General features: G+C 39.4%; 1 protein-coding gene across 3 annotated transcripts in view; it reads right to left on the bottom strand.

Annotated features, from left to right (window-relative positions):
• The window catches only part of ryr3 (ryanodine receptor 3), a 324,483-nt gene that overhangs the window by 110,238 nt on the left and 193,489 nt on the right, over positions 1-20,756 (bottom strand). For all 3 annotated transcript variants that reach the window (XM_055640726.1, XM_055640727.1, XM_055640728.1), the window contains 7 exons: positions 19,409-19,499; positions 18,186-18,326; positions 13,786-13,949; positions 12,700-12,778; positions 9,283-9,372; positions 5,995-6,132; positions 2,196-2,261 (listed from right to left, as the gene is read on the bottom strand). In XM_055640726.1, coding sequence (XP_055496701.1) covers positions 2,196-2,261; positions 5,995-6,132; positions 9,283-9,372; positions 12,700-12,778; positions 13,786-13,949; positions 18,186-18,326; positions 19,409-19,499 — 769 coding nt within the window. The remainder of the gene's footprint in view (positions 1-2,195; positions 2,262-5,994; positions 6,133-9,282; positions 9,373-12,699; positions 12,779-13,785; positions 13,950-18,185; positions 18,327-19,408; positions 19,500-20,756) is intronic.

Genomic DNA, 20,756 nt, shown 5'->3' with positions numbered 1-20,756 from the left:
CTTGTTTGAATCTTCCCTATTCTCAAAGGGAAAAGCTTGTCCACATCAACTCTGTCCATCCCTCTCATCATTTTAAAGACCTCTATCAGGTCCCCCCCTTAACCTTCTGCGCTCCAGAGAATAAAGACCTAACTTATTCAACCTATCTCTGTAACTTAGTTGTTGAAACCCAGGCAACATTCTAGTAAATCTCCTCTGCACTCTCTCTATTTTGTTGACATCCTTCCTATAATTGGGCGACCCAAATTGTACACCATACTCCAGATTTGGTCTCACCAATGCCTTGTACAATTTTAACATTACATCTCAGCTTCTATAATGCTCTGATTTATAAAGGCTAGCATACCAAAAGCTTTCTTTACCACCCTATCTATATGAGATTCCACCTTCAAGGAACTATGCACGGTTATACCCAGATCCCTCTGTTCAACTGTATTCTTCAATTCCCTACCATTTACCATGTACGTCCTATTTTGGTTTGTCCTGCCAAGGTGTAGCACCTCACATTTATCAGCATTAAACTCCATCTGCCATCTTTTAGCCCATTTTTCCTGAGGCACCCCACTAGTCACCTGCCTCCAACCCGATAAACAGCCATCCACCATTACCCTCTGGCTTCTCCCATTCAGCCACTGTTGAATCCATCTTGCTGTTCCTGCATTTATACCCAACAGTTGAACCTTCTTAACCAACCTTCCATGAGGAACCTTGTCAAAGGCCTTACTAAAGTCCATATAGACAACATCCACTGCTTTACCCTCGTCAATTTCCCTAGTAACCTCTTCAAAAAATTCAAGAAGATTAGTCAAACATGACCTTCCAGGCACAAATCCATGTTGACTGTTCCTAATCAGACCCTGTTTATCTAGATGCTTATATATATTATCTCTAAGTATCTTTTCCATTAATTTGCCCACCACTGAAGTCAAACTAACAGGTCTATAATTGCTAGGTTTACTCTTAGAACCCTTTTTAAACAATGGAACAACATGCGCAGTACGCCAATCCTCGGGGACTATTCCCGTTTCTAATGACATTTGAAATATTTCTGTCATAGCCCCGGCTATTTCCACACTAACTTCCCTCAATGTCCTAGGGAATATCCTGTCAGGACCTGGAGACTTATCCACTTTTATATTTTTCAAAAGTGTCAGTACTTCTTTTACTTTGAACCTCATAGTATCCATAGCTACTCTACTAGTTTCCCTTAGACCAAGAGTTAAGACTAAGACTAACCCTAAGAGTTAATCTAACTCCCTCTTGAAAACATCCAGTGAACGGGCATCCACTGCATTCTATGGCAGAGAATTCCACAGATTCACAACTCTCTGGGCGAAAAGGTTTTTCCTCAGCTAAATGGCCTACCCCTTATTCTTAAACTGTGACTTCTAGTTCTGGACTCCCCCAATATCGGGAACATGTTTCCTGCATCTAGCCTGTCCAAACCCTTAAGAATTTTATATTTTTCTGTAAGATCCTTTCTCGTCATTCTATTCCAGTGAATAAAAGCCCAGTCGGCCCATTTTTTCCTCATATGTATGTCAGTTCTGCCATCCCGGAAATTAACCTGGTGAGCCAACGCTTCCATCCCTTAACAGCAAGAATGTCCTTCCTCAAGTTAGGAGACCAAAACTGCACACAACACTCCAAGGGTGATCTCACCAGGGCCCTGTACAACTGCTAAAGGACCTCCTTGCCCCTAAATTCAAATCCTCTCGCAATGACGGCCAACATGCCATTAGCTTTCTTCACTGCCTGCTGTACCTGCATGCTTACATTCAGTGACTGATGTACAAGGACACCCAGGGCTCATTGAACCTCCCCTTTTCCTAACCTGACACCATTCTGATAATAATCTGCCTTTCGGTTCTTCCCACCAAAGTGGATAGCCTCACATTTATCCACATTATACTGCATTTGCCATGCATCTGTCCCATCACCCAACCTGTCCAAGTCACCCTGAAGCCTCATAACAACCTCCTCGCAGCTCACTCTGCCATCCACCTTTGTGTCATCCGCAAACGGAGATTTTACATTTAATTCCCTCGTCTAAATCATTAATATATATTGTAAACAACTGGGGTCCCAGCACAGAGCCTTGCGGCACCCCACTCGTCATTGTATTTTATAAGAGAAGATGAGCAGCAGACAGTTACCAATTAGTAAATGACAAAGTCTAATCAAAAGCTACTGACCTGATTCTCTCTGGAGAGCAAAGCATTTGACAAGTCAGCTGGAACAGGGGAGTACCCCCCTGAACTCTGCAAGAAATAATTCAAGATATTATTACCAACATTTAAAAAAATTGAAATAATTATATTAAAAGCCTTGGTAAAAATATTTATACAAACAACAAAACAGGTGAGCACTGTTCTCCCACTGGATTTGAATTAGTTTCCAGGGGAGTAATTCCATTAGTTCCATTATAATTTCTTCTGTACCCATGCATCTAATTTCCTTTGGATTCATGCTTATTTTCTCACACAAACTCTCCTTTAATTCTCTTTGTCATTACCTGCACCCAGGGGTAAGTTTCAGTGGTCAATTAAAATACCAGCACGTCTTTAGAATGTGGGAGGAAACCAGTGCAACACGAAGAAAAATCCAAGCAGTCATGGAAAAATCATGCAAACACCATACTGACAGCACCCAAGGTCAGGGTCAATCCCTTACCCCTGGACCAATGAGCCATTTGTTTCACGAATGACATTCACCTTTAGTTATACGATATGAAACAGTTTTATCAATGTCGTTAGCTACAATCGTCTTGCGATTTGCAGGCAGGCACTTGGATGCAATGAGACATGAAATAACTGTAGATCTGGTTAAGCTAGGAATAAGGAGGAGCTCAAAATATTAACTGTCATTTATGCTTCAATGTCTTCCACGGAAGATGGCCAAATTGATAGGATGGCCAGATGTTGCACGGAAAAAAACGATAAAACAGGAAAAACAGCAAAACAAAAGGCCTCGTAAGTACATACGTAGATACATAGACAATAGGTGCAGGAGTAGGCCATTCGGCCCTTCGAGCCAGCACCGCAATTCAATGTGATCATGGCTGATCATCCACAATCAGTACCCCGTTCCTGCCTTCTCCCCATTCCCCTTGATTCCGCTAGCCCAAAGAGCTCTACCTAACTAGCTTTTGAATGCATCCAGTGAATTGGCTTCCACTGCCTTCTGCTGCAGATAATTCCACAAATTCACAACTCTCTGGGTGAAAAGGCTTTTCCTCATCTCAGTTCTAAATGCCTACCCCTTATTCTTAAACTGTGGCCCCTGATTCAGGACTCCTACAACATCGGGAACAGGTTTCCTGCATCTAGCGTGCCCAATCCCTTAACAATTTTATATGTTTCTATAAGATTTGTCTTTGACCCTCACCTCTGTCAAAGACAAATCAAAGCTTTCCCGGATCATCAATCAGGCAAGCAAAATAACTGGCAAAACTCAAAATCAATTATCAGTACTCCACACCCAGGCAGTTAAAAGGAAAGCCAATCTCATTACACAGGATCCCACCCACCCCCTGCACAAGTCTTTCCAACGTCTGCCATCAGGCCGCCGATATAAAGTCCCCCTATCCAAGAAAAACATCCACAAAAACTCATTCATACCCATTGCCATAAACAGCTTAAATAAAAAAATGAACAATGGACAAATTAACCCTGACGCATTGTCACTTTACACGTATCCTCAACTTTTATCTTGTCTATTTTTACAGTTTTTAATCTTTATATTTGCTTTTAAGATCGATACACACTGTGTGTGCTCGCAGAAATCTGTGTTGTATGACTGCTTATCAGTACATTGTCCTGTCTGTATGTTGAGCCACGTCAAAGAAGATTTTCTGTTACGCCAAACAATAAAGTTTTCTGAATCTGAATCTGAAAATCCTCTCATCCTTCTAAATTCCAGTGAATATAAGATCAGTCGCTCCATTCTTCAATCATATGCCAGTCCCGCCATCCCGGGAATTAACCTTGTGAACTGACACTGCACTCCCTCAATAGCAAGAATATCCTTCCTCAAATTAGGAGAACAAAACTGAACACAATACTCCAGGTGTGGTCTCACCAGGCCCCTGTACAACTGCAGAAGGACCTCTCTACTCAACTCCTCTCGCTATGAAGGCCAACATGCCATTAGCTTTCTTCACTGCCTGCTGTACCTGCATGCTCACTTCAGTGACTGATGTACAAGGTCACCCAGGTCTCGTTGTTCTTCCCCTTTTCCTAATATGACACCATTCAGATAATAATCTGCCTTCCTGCTCTTGCCACCAAAGTGAAGAGTCTCATATTTATCCCCATTATACTGCATCTGCCATGCATCTGCCCACTCACCCGACCTTTCCAAGTCACCCTGCATCCTCGTAGCATCCTCTTCACAGTTCACCCTGCCACCCAGCTTTGTGAAATCTGCAAATTTGCTAATGTTACTTTTAATTCTTTCATCTAAATCATTAATGTATATTGTAAATAGCTGCGGTCCCAGCAACGAGCCTTGCGGCACCCCACTAGTCACTGCCTGCAATTCTGAAAGGGACCCGCTAATCCCTCCTCTTTGTTTCCTGTCAACCAATTTTCTATCAATGTCAATACCCTACCCCCAATATCATGTACTCTGATTTTGCCCACTAATCTCCTGTGTGGGACCTTATCAAAGGCTTTCTGAAAGTCTAGGTACACTACATCCTCTGTCTCTACATTGTCCATTATAATTGTTACATCCTCAAAAAAATTCCAGAAGATTTGTCTAGCATGATTTACCTTTCGTAAATCCATTATGACTTGGACCGATCCTGTTACTGCTATTCATAAGAGTTCTATCTAACTTACATATTTAATAATCTTCCCCACCAGCATCTTCCCCACCACTGATGTCAGGCTAACTGGTCTATAGATCCCTGCTTTCTCTCTCCCTCCATTCTTAAAAAGTGGGATTACATTAGCTACCCTCCAAACCCAGAATCTATAGAACATTGGAAAATGATCACCAATGCACCCACGATTTGTCGAGCCACCTCCTTGAGTACCATGGGATACAGACCATCAGGCCATGGGGATTTATCTGCCTTCAGTCTCAGCAGTCTATCCAACACCATTTCCTGATTAATGTGAATTTCTTTCAGTTCCTCCATCACCCTAGGTCATCTGGGAGATTGTTTGTTTCTTCCTTAGTGAAGACAGAACTAAAGTACTTGTTCAACTTGTATGCCATTTCCTTGTTCCCCATAATAAATTTACCTGTTTATGTCTTCAAAGGACCCACATTTGTTCAAGGCAACATGATGGAAGGAAGAGACTAGCGTTGATTATGACATGAATAATGAACGATATTTAGACTCATGTGGGAGAGGAGAGGTCCAATATAGCAAGGGAGAGTGATGATGGAAAGAAGGGAAGAAATATCAAGATCATTATGAATGGCCAATGCTTTTACTGAGCAACTGGGATAAAATCTCTATTCCTCCTAGCCTACTTAAGGTGGAGCTATCTGCTCCCATCTTTGTTTCATTTCTAGTTTCTCAACTCTGGGGGAAGCAAAGGCATGCAGAAAATCTGCAGGATTTAAATCAACCTCACAGTTGCAATGTGGGCACCTGGGTGGAATAAAGTGCACTATGGAAGAAATACCAACTGGTGTGCATCCTTTTTTTATTTTTAATCACACCATCCATCACTTCTGAGATAGCTCTCACTTCCCATCTTGTAGTGTTAACATCAGTACTATTATCTTGGAATAAAGTGGGAATCATTGGTCGAATTGCACATTCATTTAGCAAGATAAAAGATATACATTCATGAAATTTCTCTACAGCAAAAAAATGGTGTAGAGGTTACTGGCTAAAAGGGTATGATCAAGTTGAACATACAATGAAAAGCCACATGAATAACTGAAATCACATATGCATTCTGCGAAGATTTTCATGAACTGTGCTTGACCTTGGAACAGCTTCAATAGCCCGAACAGGACAAGTGACTGTACCTGAGAAGCCTTACGCTGTTTCTCACTTTCAAGGTGCTGCATCATAGCCTCACTCTCTTTAGTCCTTTCAATGTTCCAGTTCAAAGCCAGCATGATCCGGAAAGATTCCTTGGTTGGCCAACGATACAATTCCTTTTCCTGTGTTTCAAGAATTGTTCATGTCACTAATTTTAAAACTGTTTTGGAAACATGCAGAAAAAAATTAAACAAGGGCAACTTTCTAAGAAAGCACAATATTCATGGACTTGCTGCAGTACTACATATGCATAAAAAGAAAATTAGAATTTAAAACATTGAAGGTTATGTTATTGTATGATTCCAGATACAATGATACACGTACAGTCAAACCCATAGTTTTGATAAGCATGTATCTGAACTTTAAATAATGATCCCAATGAGTGAACTCGCATGGTTGTCTGCTTCACATTTACATGGATATCTTCCTGCTGATGCTTGCTGCTGTGAAAACCATGCCCTCTCTGCTGCTGCACACTATGGTACTGGAAACCTAACAAGAAACTCTACCCTTCATGTTGCTGCACGCGGCTGTGCCAAGAACCTGACACTAATCTCTGAACTCTGCTGGTGCTCTCACAGCAATGAATCATCTATGCTCAGCATAAGAATGGTTGGCAAGAATGGTATTTGGCAAGTTGGTGCAAGCAGGACTGCTGCTGAGCACTGAGATTTGCAGTTCAGGGGCATGCCCAGCCATGACAATGTTGTGCTTGTTACCAGAGAGAAACCTTTGGGCTTGGAAGAGCTGTAGAGCCAAACAAAAAGATGGGGAGAAAACATCTTTCCTCACATGCCAGAAGAAGAGATGATAGGAATCAGTCAACACATCGTGCAGGTACACTCACTATCCCACCAATGGCCCACGTCCAAGTTGCTAGGAAGAGTGTAGCCTAAGTCGAGGTCAATTTTTATAAACGAGAACAGGGGATATTCAGATTGGCCGATTAAGAGCACAATAACCAATCAGTGCTCTATAAGATAGCACTCGGAGGGCAGCAATTATTTTGTTTAAATATTATTTTGGAATGAAAAAATGTTTTCTAATCTCTGTACTAGTCCCTATCTCCCTATCTAGCATTGACTTCATGCCTCAACATACATGGTTTCGACCTACATGATGTATCAATGTGTAACCTGGACTTGACTGAATTTACTAAGAATAATCTTCTTTCCAAATAAACATTATAATGTTCAAATATTGAGTCATCCGATATATCATATGATGCAATGAACAGCACAGCACACTGCAAAAATGGGATGATTAACAACAGTTGCCCTTTTGCGAAGAATCGTGTAAAACAATTGTATCAAAATTCATTATCCCAAGCTCATAGGAGTGGTGTAATGCACAAACTAATAGCATCAAAAAGAAAATGCTAAACTACAAGTGAACTGCAAAAAGCCATGCAGCCTTTCATGGTAACCCAGTGTATAAATGTAAACCATTAAAAGATTTGCTTAAAATAGTAGTTCAAAAAATTGACAAAATTATTCAGTGGTAAATTATTTTGTGATAATATTCTACCCCAGTGTGTTTCAGAAAATCTAAATTTAAGGAAATAAAAACTTTTAAAGGGGACAGAGAAATCTTCTTTCTAAAGTGGTTAACTTTCAAATACTGAAAAATATCCTAAAAATGTGGGCTATAAATATGAGATTTAATCATAATACCTACTTTAATATTACTACCGGCAGACAGTAGTAAAAATAGTTGAACATTTACATGAAGCAAAATAGATCTGTGCATTTTAGAAATCTCCATCAAACACGTAAATGAAAGTAGATTCAGAAATCTGGCACACCTACTCAAATATTGGCATCATCCAGAAGCACCTTGTGTCTTCAACCTGTGCTCACAGGCGTTCAAGATCAAAATAAATCACGACAACCCCAGTGTTATGGCATTTCATGTAACAGAAATTCACCCTGAGAAATTCACAAAACACTACCCACTGAAGATTTCATCCTATATTTCATGTTATTTGTGATTAAAGGTTTAAAAATGCCAACTTTCTCAAGATTATTACATATTCTGATTCATATTAATTCCCCTCTAGGCAGAGATCACTTTCACTGAACATTTTATGCATTATTTCTCGACATTACTACTTAAAGTAAAAAAAAATCAAATTACTTTGAATTTCAAAACGACCTGATGACGTCACGCAGTACTTAATCATGCAGTACTGTGGAGGAATAAGATTTGGATATGACATCATGGCGTGGCTTGGATTGCAGTCACAGCCCAACCCCTCCTTTGTGGCATCCTTTCTAGTTTAAATATATGTGAGCAGACAACTGCAAAGTGATATGCTCTTTATTTGCAGGGCACTTTCTGAGTTTGTCATGTGTGGAGGTGCAGATGACATGGCAAGCTCTTATACTGGCTTCTTAAAGTAACCGACAGCTTTTACTGCACTCTGTCAAGTCACCATCTTTAACCCGTAACACCACTTTTTGCCGTTGAACCCAGATCTTCAAATCCCATCATATTTCCTGATATCTCAACCGTTTCCCAATCCACAATTCTGGAAATTCAACCACTTTGTATTGCAGGAATCACCAATGCTCATCGATTAGTTTTATTCTACAATTTGTCTGTAGCAGACGTTTAGAACACATAATTTCTAAGATAATTCCTACAAATAATGGAGGCCCCCCGAGACTGCAGATGGTATAATTTGGAACAATAAACAAACTGCTCGGGGTACTCAGAGGGCTGGGCAACATCTGTGGAGGCAAAGGGATAATCGATATTTCAAGAAAAGACAATGCTGGAGTAACTCAGCGGCTCAGGCAACATCTCTGGAGAATATGGATAGGCAACATTTTGGGTTGGGATCCTTCTTCAGATTCCTGACTTGAAAGATGGCCTATCAATATTCTCTAGAGATCTGCCTGACCCACTGAGTTACTCTGACACTTTGCCTCTTTTTTTTGTCAACCAATATCTGCAGTTTCTTGTGTCGAAAATTGAGATTTCAGGTCAAGACCCTGCATCAGGATTAGTTCTGAATTAAGAAAGTCATGGAGTCTTCCATGAGACAAAGAAGAAAGGGGTGGGGAAGGGAAGATATGATTTGGTGGTCTCACTTTCGCAGAGGCTGCCTGAGTTCCTCCAGCAATTTGTTTCTCGACCCTACAAATATATATTTTTTACCTGATATGAAATACAGAGCTCAGATGGAAGTTGCCTAGAGACAAGGCTTCATTGTAACACTTCCAATGTTTCATGAAAACAATGCTACAAACAGTTGTAAAATCTCTTACCCTTTCTGTTAAGGTTTTATAGGGTCTCAATAATGGATGAGTCTTCATGTTTTCATTGATTGTATCACTATATGTCCATTCATTTTGAATCTGTAAACAAGCAGCAAAACTAAATCTCATTTGCTGAAATATACAGACATTATGTACTTTTGACAATAGTTCCTCATCATCATGACTTCAATATCTTTTTCTTAAATTTTAATATTACTTCTCACTTTACTTCAATTTACAAAAATACTCATCTCAAGTTTAACCAGGAAGTTAATTAAAAAAAATATATAGTTATACATTTTCAGGATGTTGGCACTCCTGACTAAGCTGGCATTCATTGTTCATCCCTGAATGCCCTAAAAAAAACAGTAGTGAGCCATCTCTTGAACCACTGCAATCCTTCTGGTGTAGGTTCCCCATAATACTCGGTTGGGAGTTCCAGGATTTAAACTCAGCAATGTTTAAATAATTCATATTTTTAAGTCAGGATGATGTGTCACTTGGAGGAAAGTCAATTGGTTCCCATGCTCCTGCTGTCCTTATTTTTGGTGGTGTAGGTCCACAATTGTGAGATTCTGTTGAAATAGTGTAGCCACGTAACTGGAGCGCATTTTGTATATAATGCACATTGCAGTGACTGTGCATTGACGGTGGTGGGAATACCAAGGGAGTTTATTAATTAATTTGTCATTTAATATGAACAATATACCAAGTGGGCTTTGGTGTCCTGGAAGGTCCTACAGGTTTTGAGTGTTATTGAAGCTGCACTTCTCCAGGCAAATAGAGGGCATGCGTTCACATCCATAATCTGTACTGTGTGAATTTTTTATTTTATGCTTTTGGTATATCACTTCTTCGAGCAGATCAAGCAATGCCTATGTCTTCAAAAGCCACGTAGATTTTCTGTACGGCTGGATTCTCGTATATTGTGTACACTGTTAACAGATTACAAAGCCCAGAATTTCACCTTAGAATTCTACAAACTTTAGAGAAAACCATGTCAGTGAATAGTTAACTGAAACTGGGCTTGTTGGTGGCAATTAATGATTAATAAACTGCACATGAATACCTGCATTATACATAACTTAAATAAACAGAAAACCGTGTGAACATCCACAGCTTAGATGTCATTCTAAAATATGTACAAAATTGAACAGTTGATACACTGACGCAACATTAAAAAAAAAAATTAAAATGCCTTGTAAACAACATGTAAACAATATGCAAAGCCCTCAACCTCATGGGAGTGTTAACTTGATAAAGAAAGGAAAGAAAGTTTTGTACTTTTCAAATGTCTGCTTAATCTCGAAGCAATATTTAACATTTTATTCAACATATTGCTTAGTGTCACTTAGTGTTTTAAAAACTTACCATCCACAAAAAGGTCTTGCACTTAAAAGCCATCAGTTCAAGGCTGTGACCTTTTGTGGGTGCATTTGTGTGGACCATTTTGAATGAAGGCCCAAGTCCCAAACATTTCTACAAATAATGGAACAACAGTGCTCGATATGGAGTCCAGTTAGAGATGAAAATTTTGCTGCAGATTTTAGATCTCTTAGTTTGGGAATTCTACCAGCCAGACTTAAGTTCAGCAGACCCATTTTGTAATGGCGAGAAAGGAGCTAAGGAGTCAAGAGCAAGTACGAGATAACTTCATTTTTTATTTGTTGACTTTACTGCATTTACATAGTTTTTAATTGTTTCCTAGTGCTTATGTGGTTCATTTTTTTCTATATCTAATTTTAATATTTAATTGTGTTTATTTTAATAGACGGTTTCTGAGTGGCTACAAATGTCAGTGTTTCATTGTCCGTGATAGCTCTGACAATCAGTGAACCTGGAAGTGAGGATTAACGAGGTTATAAAGTATTTCTTTGTCACATCCTGTCAGCATTGGTGGCAAGGAATCATTGTACTGGGCCTTATGGGCCTGTCTCTCTTAGGCGATTTTTTAGGCGACTGCAGGAGATTATGCAGTTGCCAATTGTTTGCGGGTGGTTGCCAGGAAGTCGCCTTCATGGTCGTGGCCTCATTATGGTCGCAGCGAATGTTTCAACATGTTGAAAAATTAGTGGCGACTAGAATGAAGCCACCGTGGAGAGTAGCGAGAATTCTCGAGCCGTAGGTGGGTCGCCAGGAGATCCTAGTCAGTTGCCAGGGGGTCGAAGGTTCTTGTAAGTTCTCATAGGTTGTAGCCGGTGCTGACCAGTGAATTTCATTGGCTCATTGGGGAAAAAAAAACATAAGTAGAACCAAGGATAACTGACCGGTTATGTTAATGTCCGCCGAGCTGGTGTGTATCTCTGGCTTCTTAAAAGTTGTCTCCACTCCTTCTCCTCCACCCCCTCTCCGCCCCCCTCTTTTAAAGGACTTACCACGCACTGTGCTTGGCCATCTTAATTACAGCGCCAACCTTCCTGTTCATCACGGTGTGTGTCTGTATCACCTTGGCTTTGCACCGTGCACATTTTTTAGACAGGGCTACACACTTGCCCTGTCCCCCGCCTGCATAACGGGCTGGTGAAGGAAGCGATGTGTGTTTGTGTGTTCCACTCTGACAGTCACCGTTCCAGTTGCCGGCTTTTCAGGCGACTGCCAGCAAAATTGCCTAAGTGGAACAGGCCCATAAATTTCCTAGTGCTTATAGGTGGTTCATTTTTTTTTTATTTCTTATTTTAATATTTAATAGTGTTTATTTTAACAGAGTGTTTCTGAATGGCTACAAATGTCAGTGTTTCATTGTCAGTGACGGCTCTGATAATTAGTGAACCTGGGTTTGAGGATTAACGAGGTTTTAAAGTAATGGCAAGGAATAATTGCACTGATGGCAAGGAATGATTGCACTGGGCCTTACTGATTAACTGAGAACCTGTTTCCCACTGGACAACTGCACCAAGTAGTCTGTCCCATGTAAGTGTGGCTTTTTCCCGTGGACAGGTAAAAAGTTGGACCATTATAGATTAAAAATGTATTGAGCAGGTTTATTTCTGAACTGAAGTCAGAAAGTTACATCATAAAGCACTATTATACTCATACACGAAACCTATGTTAATTTAATTGTCCACACATTCCTAGCAACCCCCAGATTTTAATCTCCCACCTAATAACGAGGGGCAATTTCCAGATTCCATCAATTTACTATTGCTCACATCTTTGAAACGTGGATGGAAATTGGTGCATCTGGAAGTAGCCCTCAAGGCCACAGAGAGGACTTGCAAACTCCACATGCAGTACGGAAGGGTCTCGGCAGCAGTGAGACAGCTCTACTAGTTGTTAACTTACAGTGAAACTCTTTGACAGAAGTATCAACCCAGCCTGAGCTGCTGAGAATTTCCATTTTCATTTTTTATTCTGACAAAAAACTAACATCCTAATTCTTCTCTGAAAATATTATGAAATATCCAAAATATGTCCTTAATATTTTACCTTCTCACAAGCCCACTTCTCATGTAGATGGTCTGCATATTTGTTCACAATGTACTCTAACTTCTCTGGAATTGAAGTACTGTAACACAGAAGACGTAATTAAAAAAGCCACATTAACTATTTAATAAAATCTCTATTTTGAAAAGTAGGTACCCTGTAAAACAATGTCATATTATTTAGTAACAATGTCTAATGAAAATAATGAAATATTGCCAAATTGCTGCAGAATTACCAAATGTGGCCATGATCACTTTGCACCAGACAGTTTATTTACTGGAGTTACAAATTGTTTATTTTGTGGTATTGTGATATTCGGGGGTTCATTAATATTACAAATATATGTCAACTTTTATTCAATAGGTAAATTTGGATTTAATATATACTCTGAAACAATTGCTTCAATTATGCAGCATATGCAAAATGCAATTATGTAGCAAAATGCAAGTTGTTTACATAAAACTGACACTACAATGCTGAGAACTATATTATGCATTCTGTATGTTCCCCTTTGCTCTACCTATTGCATTTGATTGTGTTATGTATAGTATTATCTGACCTGATTGGATAGCATGTAAAACAAAGTTTTTCACAGTTGACAGTTATAAACCAAAATATAAATGTCTTAAGTGAGGTTCATACCATCTCAATTATCACGACCTTATCTTTAATTTTATAATATTTCTAATGAAGATTCTGTGATTTTATTGGTAGAAGCATATTGAAAAGTAACATTCATGGATTCTATCTTTAGTCAAACTGTCTGTAGTTAATATTTAACTATGAATTATTTCAAAACAATTTTACAATGTTCAGAGAAAATTAAAAGATGTTGGAAATTATAACAAGATTGTTCATGTGTAAAAGATGTGTTAAAAGTAAAATTCTAACAATAATTTGTTTGAGAGAAACAAATCCTTCTGAATGAGGAGTTGCACTGCCTTTGGGCATAATTCTGACATAATTAATGACCTTAGCGTTGAGAGATTGTTGCCAATTTCATGGTAGTAAAATGTGAGCAAATAATAATAATTAATTGTAAAGGAACCATATAATTTGCAACTCTTGTTATTTATTCCAGTGCCATACTTGGAAGTGTTGATGGGGTTTGGTTCAAAGTTGCCTTTGTCATCCACTGATGTCTGTCTGTCCACCACGACTGAAAAGCTGGAATCTACATAGTCGGGGGACAGGGCCCCTCCTAAAGCACTTAGACAAGCCAAGGCCATTTTAAAGAGATCGGGCTGATATTTCTGTAGGAAAGGTTTGACAATTAGAGGGCTAGGGAACATTGACATAAATATGAAGCACAGTTGATGACTGATAAAACATACACAAAGTGTAACTGCAAGCAAAGTATTGATATTGTAAATTAAAACTGATGGCACTGTACAATTAATGCCAGCATCATAGAGGCCCTCCATAATGTTTGGGACACACCCATAATTAATTTATTTGCCTCGGTACGCCACAATTTGAGATTTGTAACATGTGGCTAAATGCACATTGTCAGATTTTATTGAAGGCCATTTTTTTCCATTTTGGTTTCACCATGTAGAAATTACTGCTGTGGTTATACATAGTCCCCCCATTTCAGGGCAGCATAATGTTTGGGACACATGGCTTCACAAGCGTTTGTAATTGCTCGGGTGTGTTTAATTGCCTTCTTAATGCAGGTATAAGAGAGCTCTCAGCATCTCGTCTTTCCTGCAGTCTTTCCATCACCTTTGGAAACTTTTATTGCTGTTTATCAACATGAGGACCAAAGTTGTGCCAATGAGAGTCAAATAAGCCATTATGAGACTGAAAAACAAGAATAAAACTGTTAGAGACATCAGCCAAACCTTAGGTTTACCAAAATCAACTGTTTGGAACATCATTAAGAAGGAAGAGAGCACTGATGAGCTTCTTAATCGTAAAGGGACTGGCAGGCCAAGGAAGACCGTCACAGCTGATGACAGAAGAATTCTCTCAATTATTTTTTAAAAATCCCCAAACACCTCCGACAGATCAGAAACACTCTTCAGGTGTGATTTATCAATGACCACTGTCTGCAGAAGTCTTCATGGACAGAAATACAGAGGCTACACCGCAAGATGCAAACCACTGGTTAGCCGCAAAAATAGGATGGCCAAGATTCAAGATTCAATTTATTTGTCATTTGGACCCCTTGAGGTCCAAACGAAATGGCGTTTCTGCAGCCATACATTACAAACAAATAGACCCGAGACACAACATAATTTACATAAACATCCATCACATTGCTGTGATGGAAGGCCAAAAAAAAATCTTATCTCTCCACTGCACTCCCCCCCCCCCCCCCCGATGTCAGAGTCAAAGTCAAAGCCCCTGGCTGGCGATGGCGATTGTCCCGCGGCCATTAAAGCCACGCCGGGTGATGCGAGGTCGCACACCGGGTCTTGATGTTAGAGCCCCCGGCGTGCGCTCGCAGAGTCCCACGGCCATTCCAAGCCGCGCGGGGCGGTGCTGTAAGGCCCCGCTCCAGGAGCTCTTCAACCCCGCAACTCGGGCGGGAGAAGTCGCCGTTGCGGGAGCCCTGAAAAGTGGTCTCCCTCCAGGGACCCGCGGGCTCCCGGTGCCGCCGTCCGCCAGACCCGCAGTTGCAGCCTCCGAATCTCCGGAGGTCGGGCCGCAGCAGCACTCCACCACAGCTCCACCCGCTCTGGACTCGGCCAGCTCCGCGACGGTGAGGTGAGCAGTCGGCACCAGAGCCCCCGGTCTTCCTGTTGGAGGCCGCTCCTCGTTGCAGCCCCAACGACAAGGAGACCCGACAAAGAATAGGTCAGGTCTCCCGTGCAGGGAGAGATTTAAAAGTTACACACACGTACCCCAACAAAAAATAACAAAAACTACATAAAAACATAGACAAAAAATAATAAAAACGCAGACGGGCTGCAGAGGCCGCTGCTGACGAAAGTCGCGCCGCCTACCAAAGGCCAGGTTACAGTATGCCAAGAAATACTTAAAAGAGCAACCACAGTTCTGGAAAAAGGTCTTGTGGACAGATGAGATGAAGATTAACTTATATCAGAGTGATGGCAAGAGCAAAGTGTGGAGGAGAAAAGGAACTGCCCAATATCCAAAGCATACCACCTCATCTGTGAAACATGGTGGTGGGGGTGTTATGGCCTGGGCATGTATGGCTGCTGAAGGTACTGGCTCACTTATCTTCATTGATGATACAACTACTGATGATAGTAGCATAATGAATTCTGAAGTGTATAGACTCATCCTATTTGCTCATGTTCAAACAAATGCCTAAAAACCTATTGGCTGGCGGTTCATTCCACAGCAAGACAATGATCTCAAACATACTGTTAAAGCAACAGAGAGTTTTTCAAATCTAAAAAATGGTCATTTCTTGAGTGGCCAATTCAATCACCCGATCTGAACCCAATTGAGCATGCCTTTAATATGCTGAAGAGCAAACTGAAGGGGACTACCCCCCAAAACAAGCATAAGCTAAAGATGGCTGTAATACAGGCATGGCAGAGCATCACCAGAAAAGACACCCAGCAACTGGTGATGTCCACGAATCGCAGACTTCAAGCAGTCATTGCATGCAAAGGATATGCAACAAAATACTAAACATGGCTACTTTCATTTACATGACATTGCTGTGTCCCAAACATTATGGTGCCCTGAAATGGGAGGGGGGCTTTGTATAAATACTGCTGTAATTTCTACATGGTGAAACCAAAATGTATACAATTGGCCTTTATTAAAACCTTACAATGTGCACTTTAACCACATGTGATTTTTTTCTATTACAAATCTCAAATAGTGGAGTACAGAGGCAAATAAATAAATGATGGGTCTTTGTCCCAAACATTATGGAGGGCACTGTAGACAAAAGCATAAATTGGTTTTGTATTCACAAACACCACACTAGAACAATGGATTGCCTATTAACTTCCTTCAATGATAATTTGGATGTTTGAAGTAATAGTACAGCTAGCATAATGTTTTGTACTTTCAGGCTATGGGTGTTATGAAATAAAAAAACGATATGCTGTTCATTAACTATTCCTTTCTCACATTTCCTTAGGATAAACAAGACCATTTGCCTCATCAAATCCTTGCCAGTTCTCAAAGCAATCCTTGTCCCCAATGTATTTCCTTGTGTTGTCCATTAACATCTCCTCGTTTCTTCCTTTCATGCTAAATTATTTCTCTATGTCAATGCTACTCACCATATGTGCGATCCACCTTAATGATTCTGCTTCACAATTTTTGCATTTGTTCCTTTACACCTCCCATAGACTTCATCTACACATGACGCTGCCGCAGGAAAGCAGCCAACATAATCAAGGACTCTTCTCACAATTTTCATTCTTTCTTATTTCATCTCCCATTGTGCAGAAGATATAAAGGCTTAAAAACTAGATTCAGGAACAGCTTCATCCCCACTGTTCTCAGAATATGGAACCATCAACCCCTAAAATACGGTGTAATCTCAATCTCCCACGTTGTGGACCTTGCACTTTTTTAAAATCTGCTCTTGTCTGTAACTGTAACACTATAATTCTGTAACATTATATTCTATACGCTGATATTTTTCTCTTTGCACTTCTTGTTGTACATGCGTATGGCTTGATGATACTCATGTATAGTATAGCATAGCTTAACTGGACAGCATGAAAATATTTGCAAAAATAATAAAGCAATATATTCATCTTTGATCTTCCCTTTTGTTTTTATCTTCTGTCTACATCTTAAAATTCGGATTCCCTCTTTTTCATTTCTTATTTGTTAATGGAAATGAAATGTTATTAACATTTTCCCCTTCAATTATGCTGCCTTAGCTGCATTTCCTGTTTCAATTTCAGAATTTCAGCTTTGAATGTATTGTATTCAGATGTGGAGGCATCTCCACTGCAGTTTTCATCAGGGAACTGAATAAAGATATAGTGAACAAGAACTTGCAAAGATACATGGAGAGAGCTGGGATGAGGAATAGGACTAGTTTGTTATTCTAGTAGTAAGCCAGCGCAGACACAATGGCCTCCATTTTAGCTACAACTCTTCTACGATTATCTGTTCTTCTAACATCCAAAATTTATATGACTATATCAAAACAGGTTCATTCAATTCATGGGGATTAACAACAAGGCTGTGTAATATGCTTATTTGAGCCCCTGTAGTTACAAGAACATTGGAACACTGCATGTGGTTCAGTGAAGAAATACACCTTTCTTGAAATGCCCGTTGTTAAAGGCTAAGAGTTCAAATTGTTACCAATATAGTATACACAACTCTAAGGAAATGGGGTCAAGAATGATTAATATGTTGGGAGGCATGAATAATATTTCAGTAGCTTATTTCATTTTTCTCCTGCGATTTTCCCCCAACAAAATACAGCTGCTTCTTTGCCCCTTTTTGACACGAATCATCCACACTCTGAACTTCAACATCACTCAAGTAAACCAAATGTCAAACAATAATTAAAGAATCAAGTTTCATCTTACTTTTGTAGAGAGTGCATCCAAAACTCCCCAGAATAATTTTTTGGTAAGATGTAACTCTTCATCAGAGGCACTTCCATAATTGCCCCACCCAGATGCCAAACAATAGTATTTCCAGCATTGTACATAATGTTTACTCAGAAGCTATAAATGAAAGAAGAAATTGACAAGAAGAGCATAAAAGTATTATTCAGAAGGAAATATTTTCCAATTGGCTCTGCTGAACACATTTTGCCAAATACATGCTACAGTTCAGAAATTGTAAACATATTTATAAAATGTGTGTTGGCTCATAATTAAATCAATACTTGTTGGATGCTATATTCGAAAATCATTATTTTCCTAAAGTGCAACATTTAAAAAATCAGTAGAAAGAAGTTGTTGATCTATGATCTTTTAATAGAACAATGAGGAAAATGTGCTGTTCTGCTAATCTCCATCACTTATTCAGGGTTTTCCATGGAAGTGAATGCAGAAATGGATGATGTGTATGATTTCACACAAACTCTATCTGACAGATGACACATGACATCCAATGAATTTTGATATGATGATGATGATTATTATTATTAATATTATTATTGTTTTGGCATACCGCATGTCAGGAATGCCATAGTGCTCTAGGTCTTCAGTCATTCAGTCAGTGGAATGGCACCTTAAAAGTTAGGTTAGGGCATAGCTCTTGATTCAAAGCTGGAAGGGATAGCCCTTGAAGTTTAGATGAGATATTTTAAAATAATTTTTAGAGGTATATAATGTTTTATTGTTTATCAGTGCCAAAGTTTGCTGTAGACCTACAAAAAGCACTGCTATTTGACATTCCTCATCAGAAGTCGAGAACTCAAATGATCTGGAAATACAATGGAGAAGACTGTGAAGAAATAAGATCCAACAGGAGCAAGATGGAGGCAGGTAAATATCCAGATACAAGGCCTGTACTGTCTCAGATTCCACTGACATTTCTCATTGGTTGGGAAATCCAGGCCCAGATATCAAAAATCATATTCTATAATTATGGTGACACCATTGCCATGAGCACACAGTATTGCATAAATACTTCCATCAAAAGATATTACAATAACACCAATTTATATGATCTCAAAACTCAAACTTTATCTTGCTACTAACACAGATGATTAACCTGGCTCCCAATTGCATTTTCATCCATTATCAACTATTGTTAAATCCATCATTTTTAATCAATGCAAACTACTTTATATGTATACCTTTAATGGCATTTTACAGTACTCATTAAGAAGGGGAACATCAAAAACAAATCGACGCAGAAGTGGCTGCAGCATGGAAGGATGAAGATATCTGCAGAATAATAAGACAGTTGCTTAGTGAGGAGAAACATTTCGATAAATTATAGGTTCATTATCTTTATCATTGAAAACATGCACAGTTTAATAACTTAACCACAGGTGAAAAGGAGCTATGATTTAGTTGAATTAATAGCATCTCATGATCCTATATGAAAGTAGGTGGGGAGTATAGTGCAGCCTCTTTGCAGTTAGACCCAGAGCAACATATATCCAGCAGGAAATGTCAATTCCATTGACTATGCTCATGAATAGCATCATTATACGACACAGAAATTAGCAAATGAGAAATTCAGAAAATGCCATTGGTGTGGCTCTTAACCATAAGGAGTATCTCAGGTAATTGCTTCTTGTTCCTACCTGTTGTTTTGTTCCATAGTTCATGAAAGAAAAACATTAATTAACTCCCTCTTTTCTATATATCTAGTCCATCGTCACATCATCTGGAGACACTGGGTCAACATGATGACTTTAAAAATTAGATAGCAAGAGTTCAAGGTCTGCATGTTCCTATTGAAGTGAAGGGCAAGGTAGGAAGAGGGATGACAAGAGATATTGAGACTCTGGTCAGGAAAAAAGGGAGGCATATATTAGTTATAGGCAGCTGGGGTCAAGTGAATCCCTTGAGGGGTATGGAGGGTGCAAGAGTACACATAAGATGGAAATCAGGAAGGCAAAAATGGGAATTTTTAGGCACTACAAATTATGAAGGGTTTATTAGCTATGGAGGGGAGAGTATAATAAATGTACCACACTTAGACTCAAAGAGTTTATTTTGAAAGACAACTTACTGATTGAAAATTTAAAGTAATATTTGCTTAATATGGGGGAGTGGGGGTGTGGAATTGGTGGTAGATACAGAGAAACAGGATCTGCTGATTGGGGAATTCAGGAGAAGAGCGCACAGTCTAAAAATTATGGCTAGGAGTGAAGTTAAGAAGCAGTTCAGCATAGAAAGGGTGGTTGGAGCTTGTTACTCTTCAGTGAATGGCAATTTATACAAGATTAATTTGTAACTTTAATTCTTAGATTGAAAGATATTTTTGTTAATCAACTATATTTAATAAACCATTTTTTAAAATAGAACAAATACAAGCATCTGGAGAGAGGTCACAAAGAAACCATGACTCGATCAAAAATGGGAAAATATGAGTTTGACACTTTGTCAATCGTACATCAGGTCAGCAAACAGAACTTGATTTAAATATTGTTTCTTTAGCACCATCCAAGATGCTGGAAAGATATTCAGCTT

Source organism: Leucoraja erinacea, chromosome 9, assembly GCF_028641065.1.
Source record: "Leucoraja erinacea ecotype New England chromosome 9, Leri_hhj_1, whole genome shotgun sequence".
NCBI classification, from domain to species: Eukaryota; Metazoa; Chordata; class Chondrichthyes; order Rajiformes; family Rajidae; genus Leucoraja; species Leucoraja erinaceus.
The sequence above is the reverse complement of the archived record's forward strand: the minus strand, read 5'-3'. Positions and strand labels throughout refer to the sequence as shown.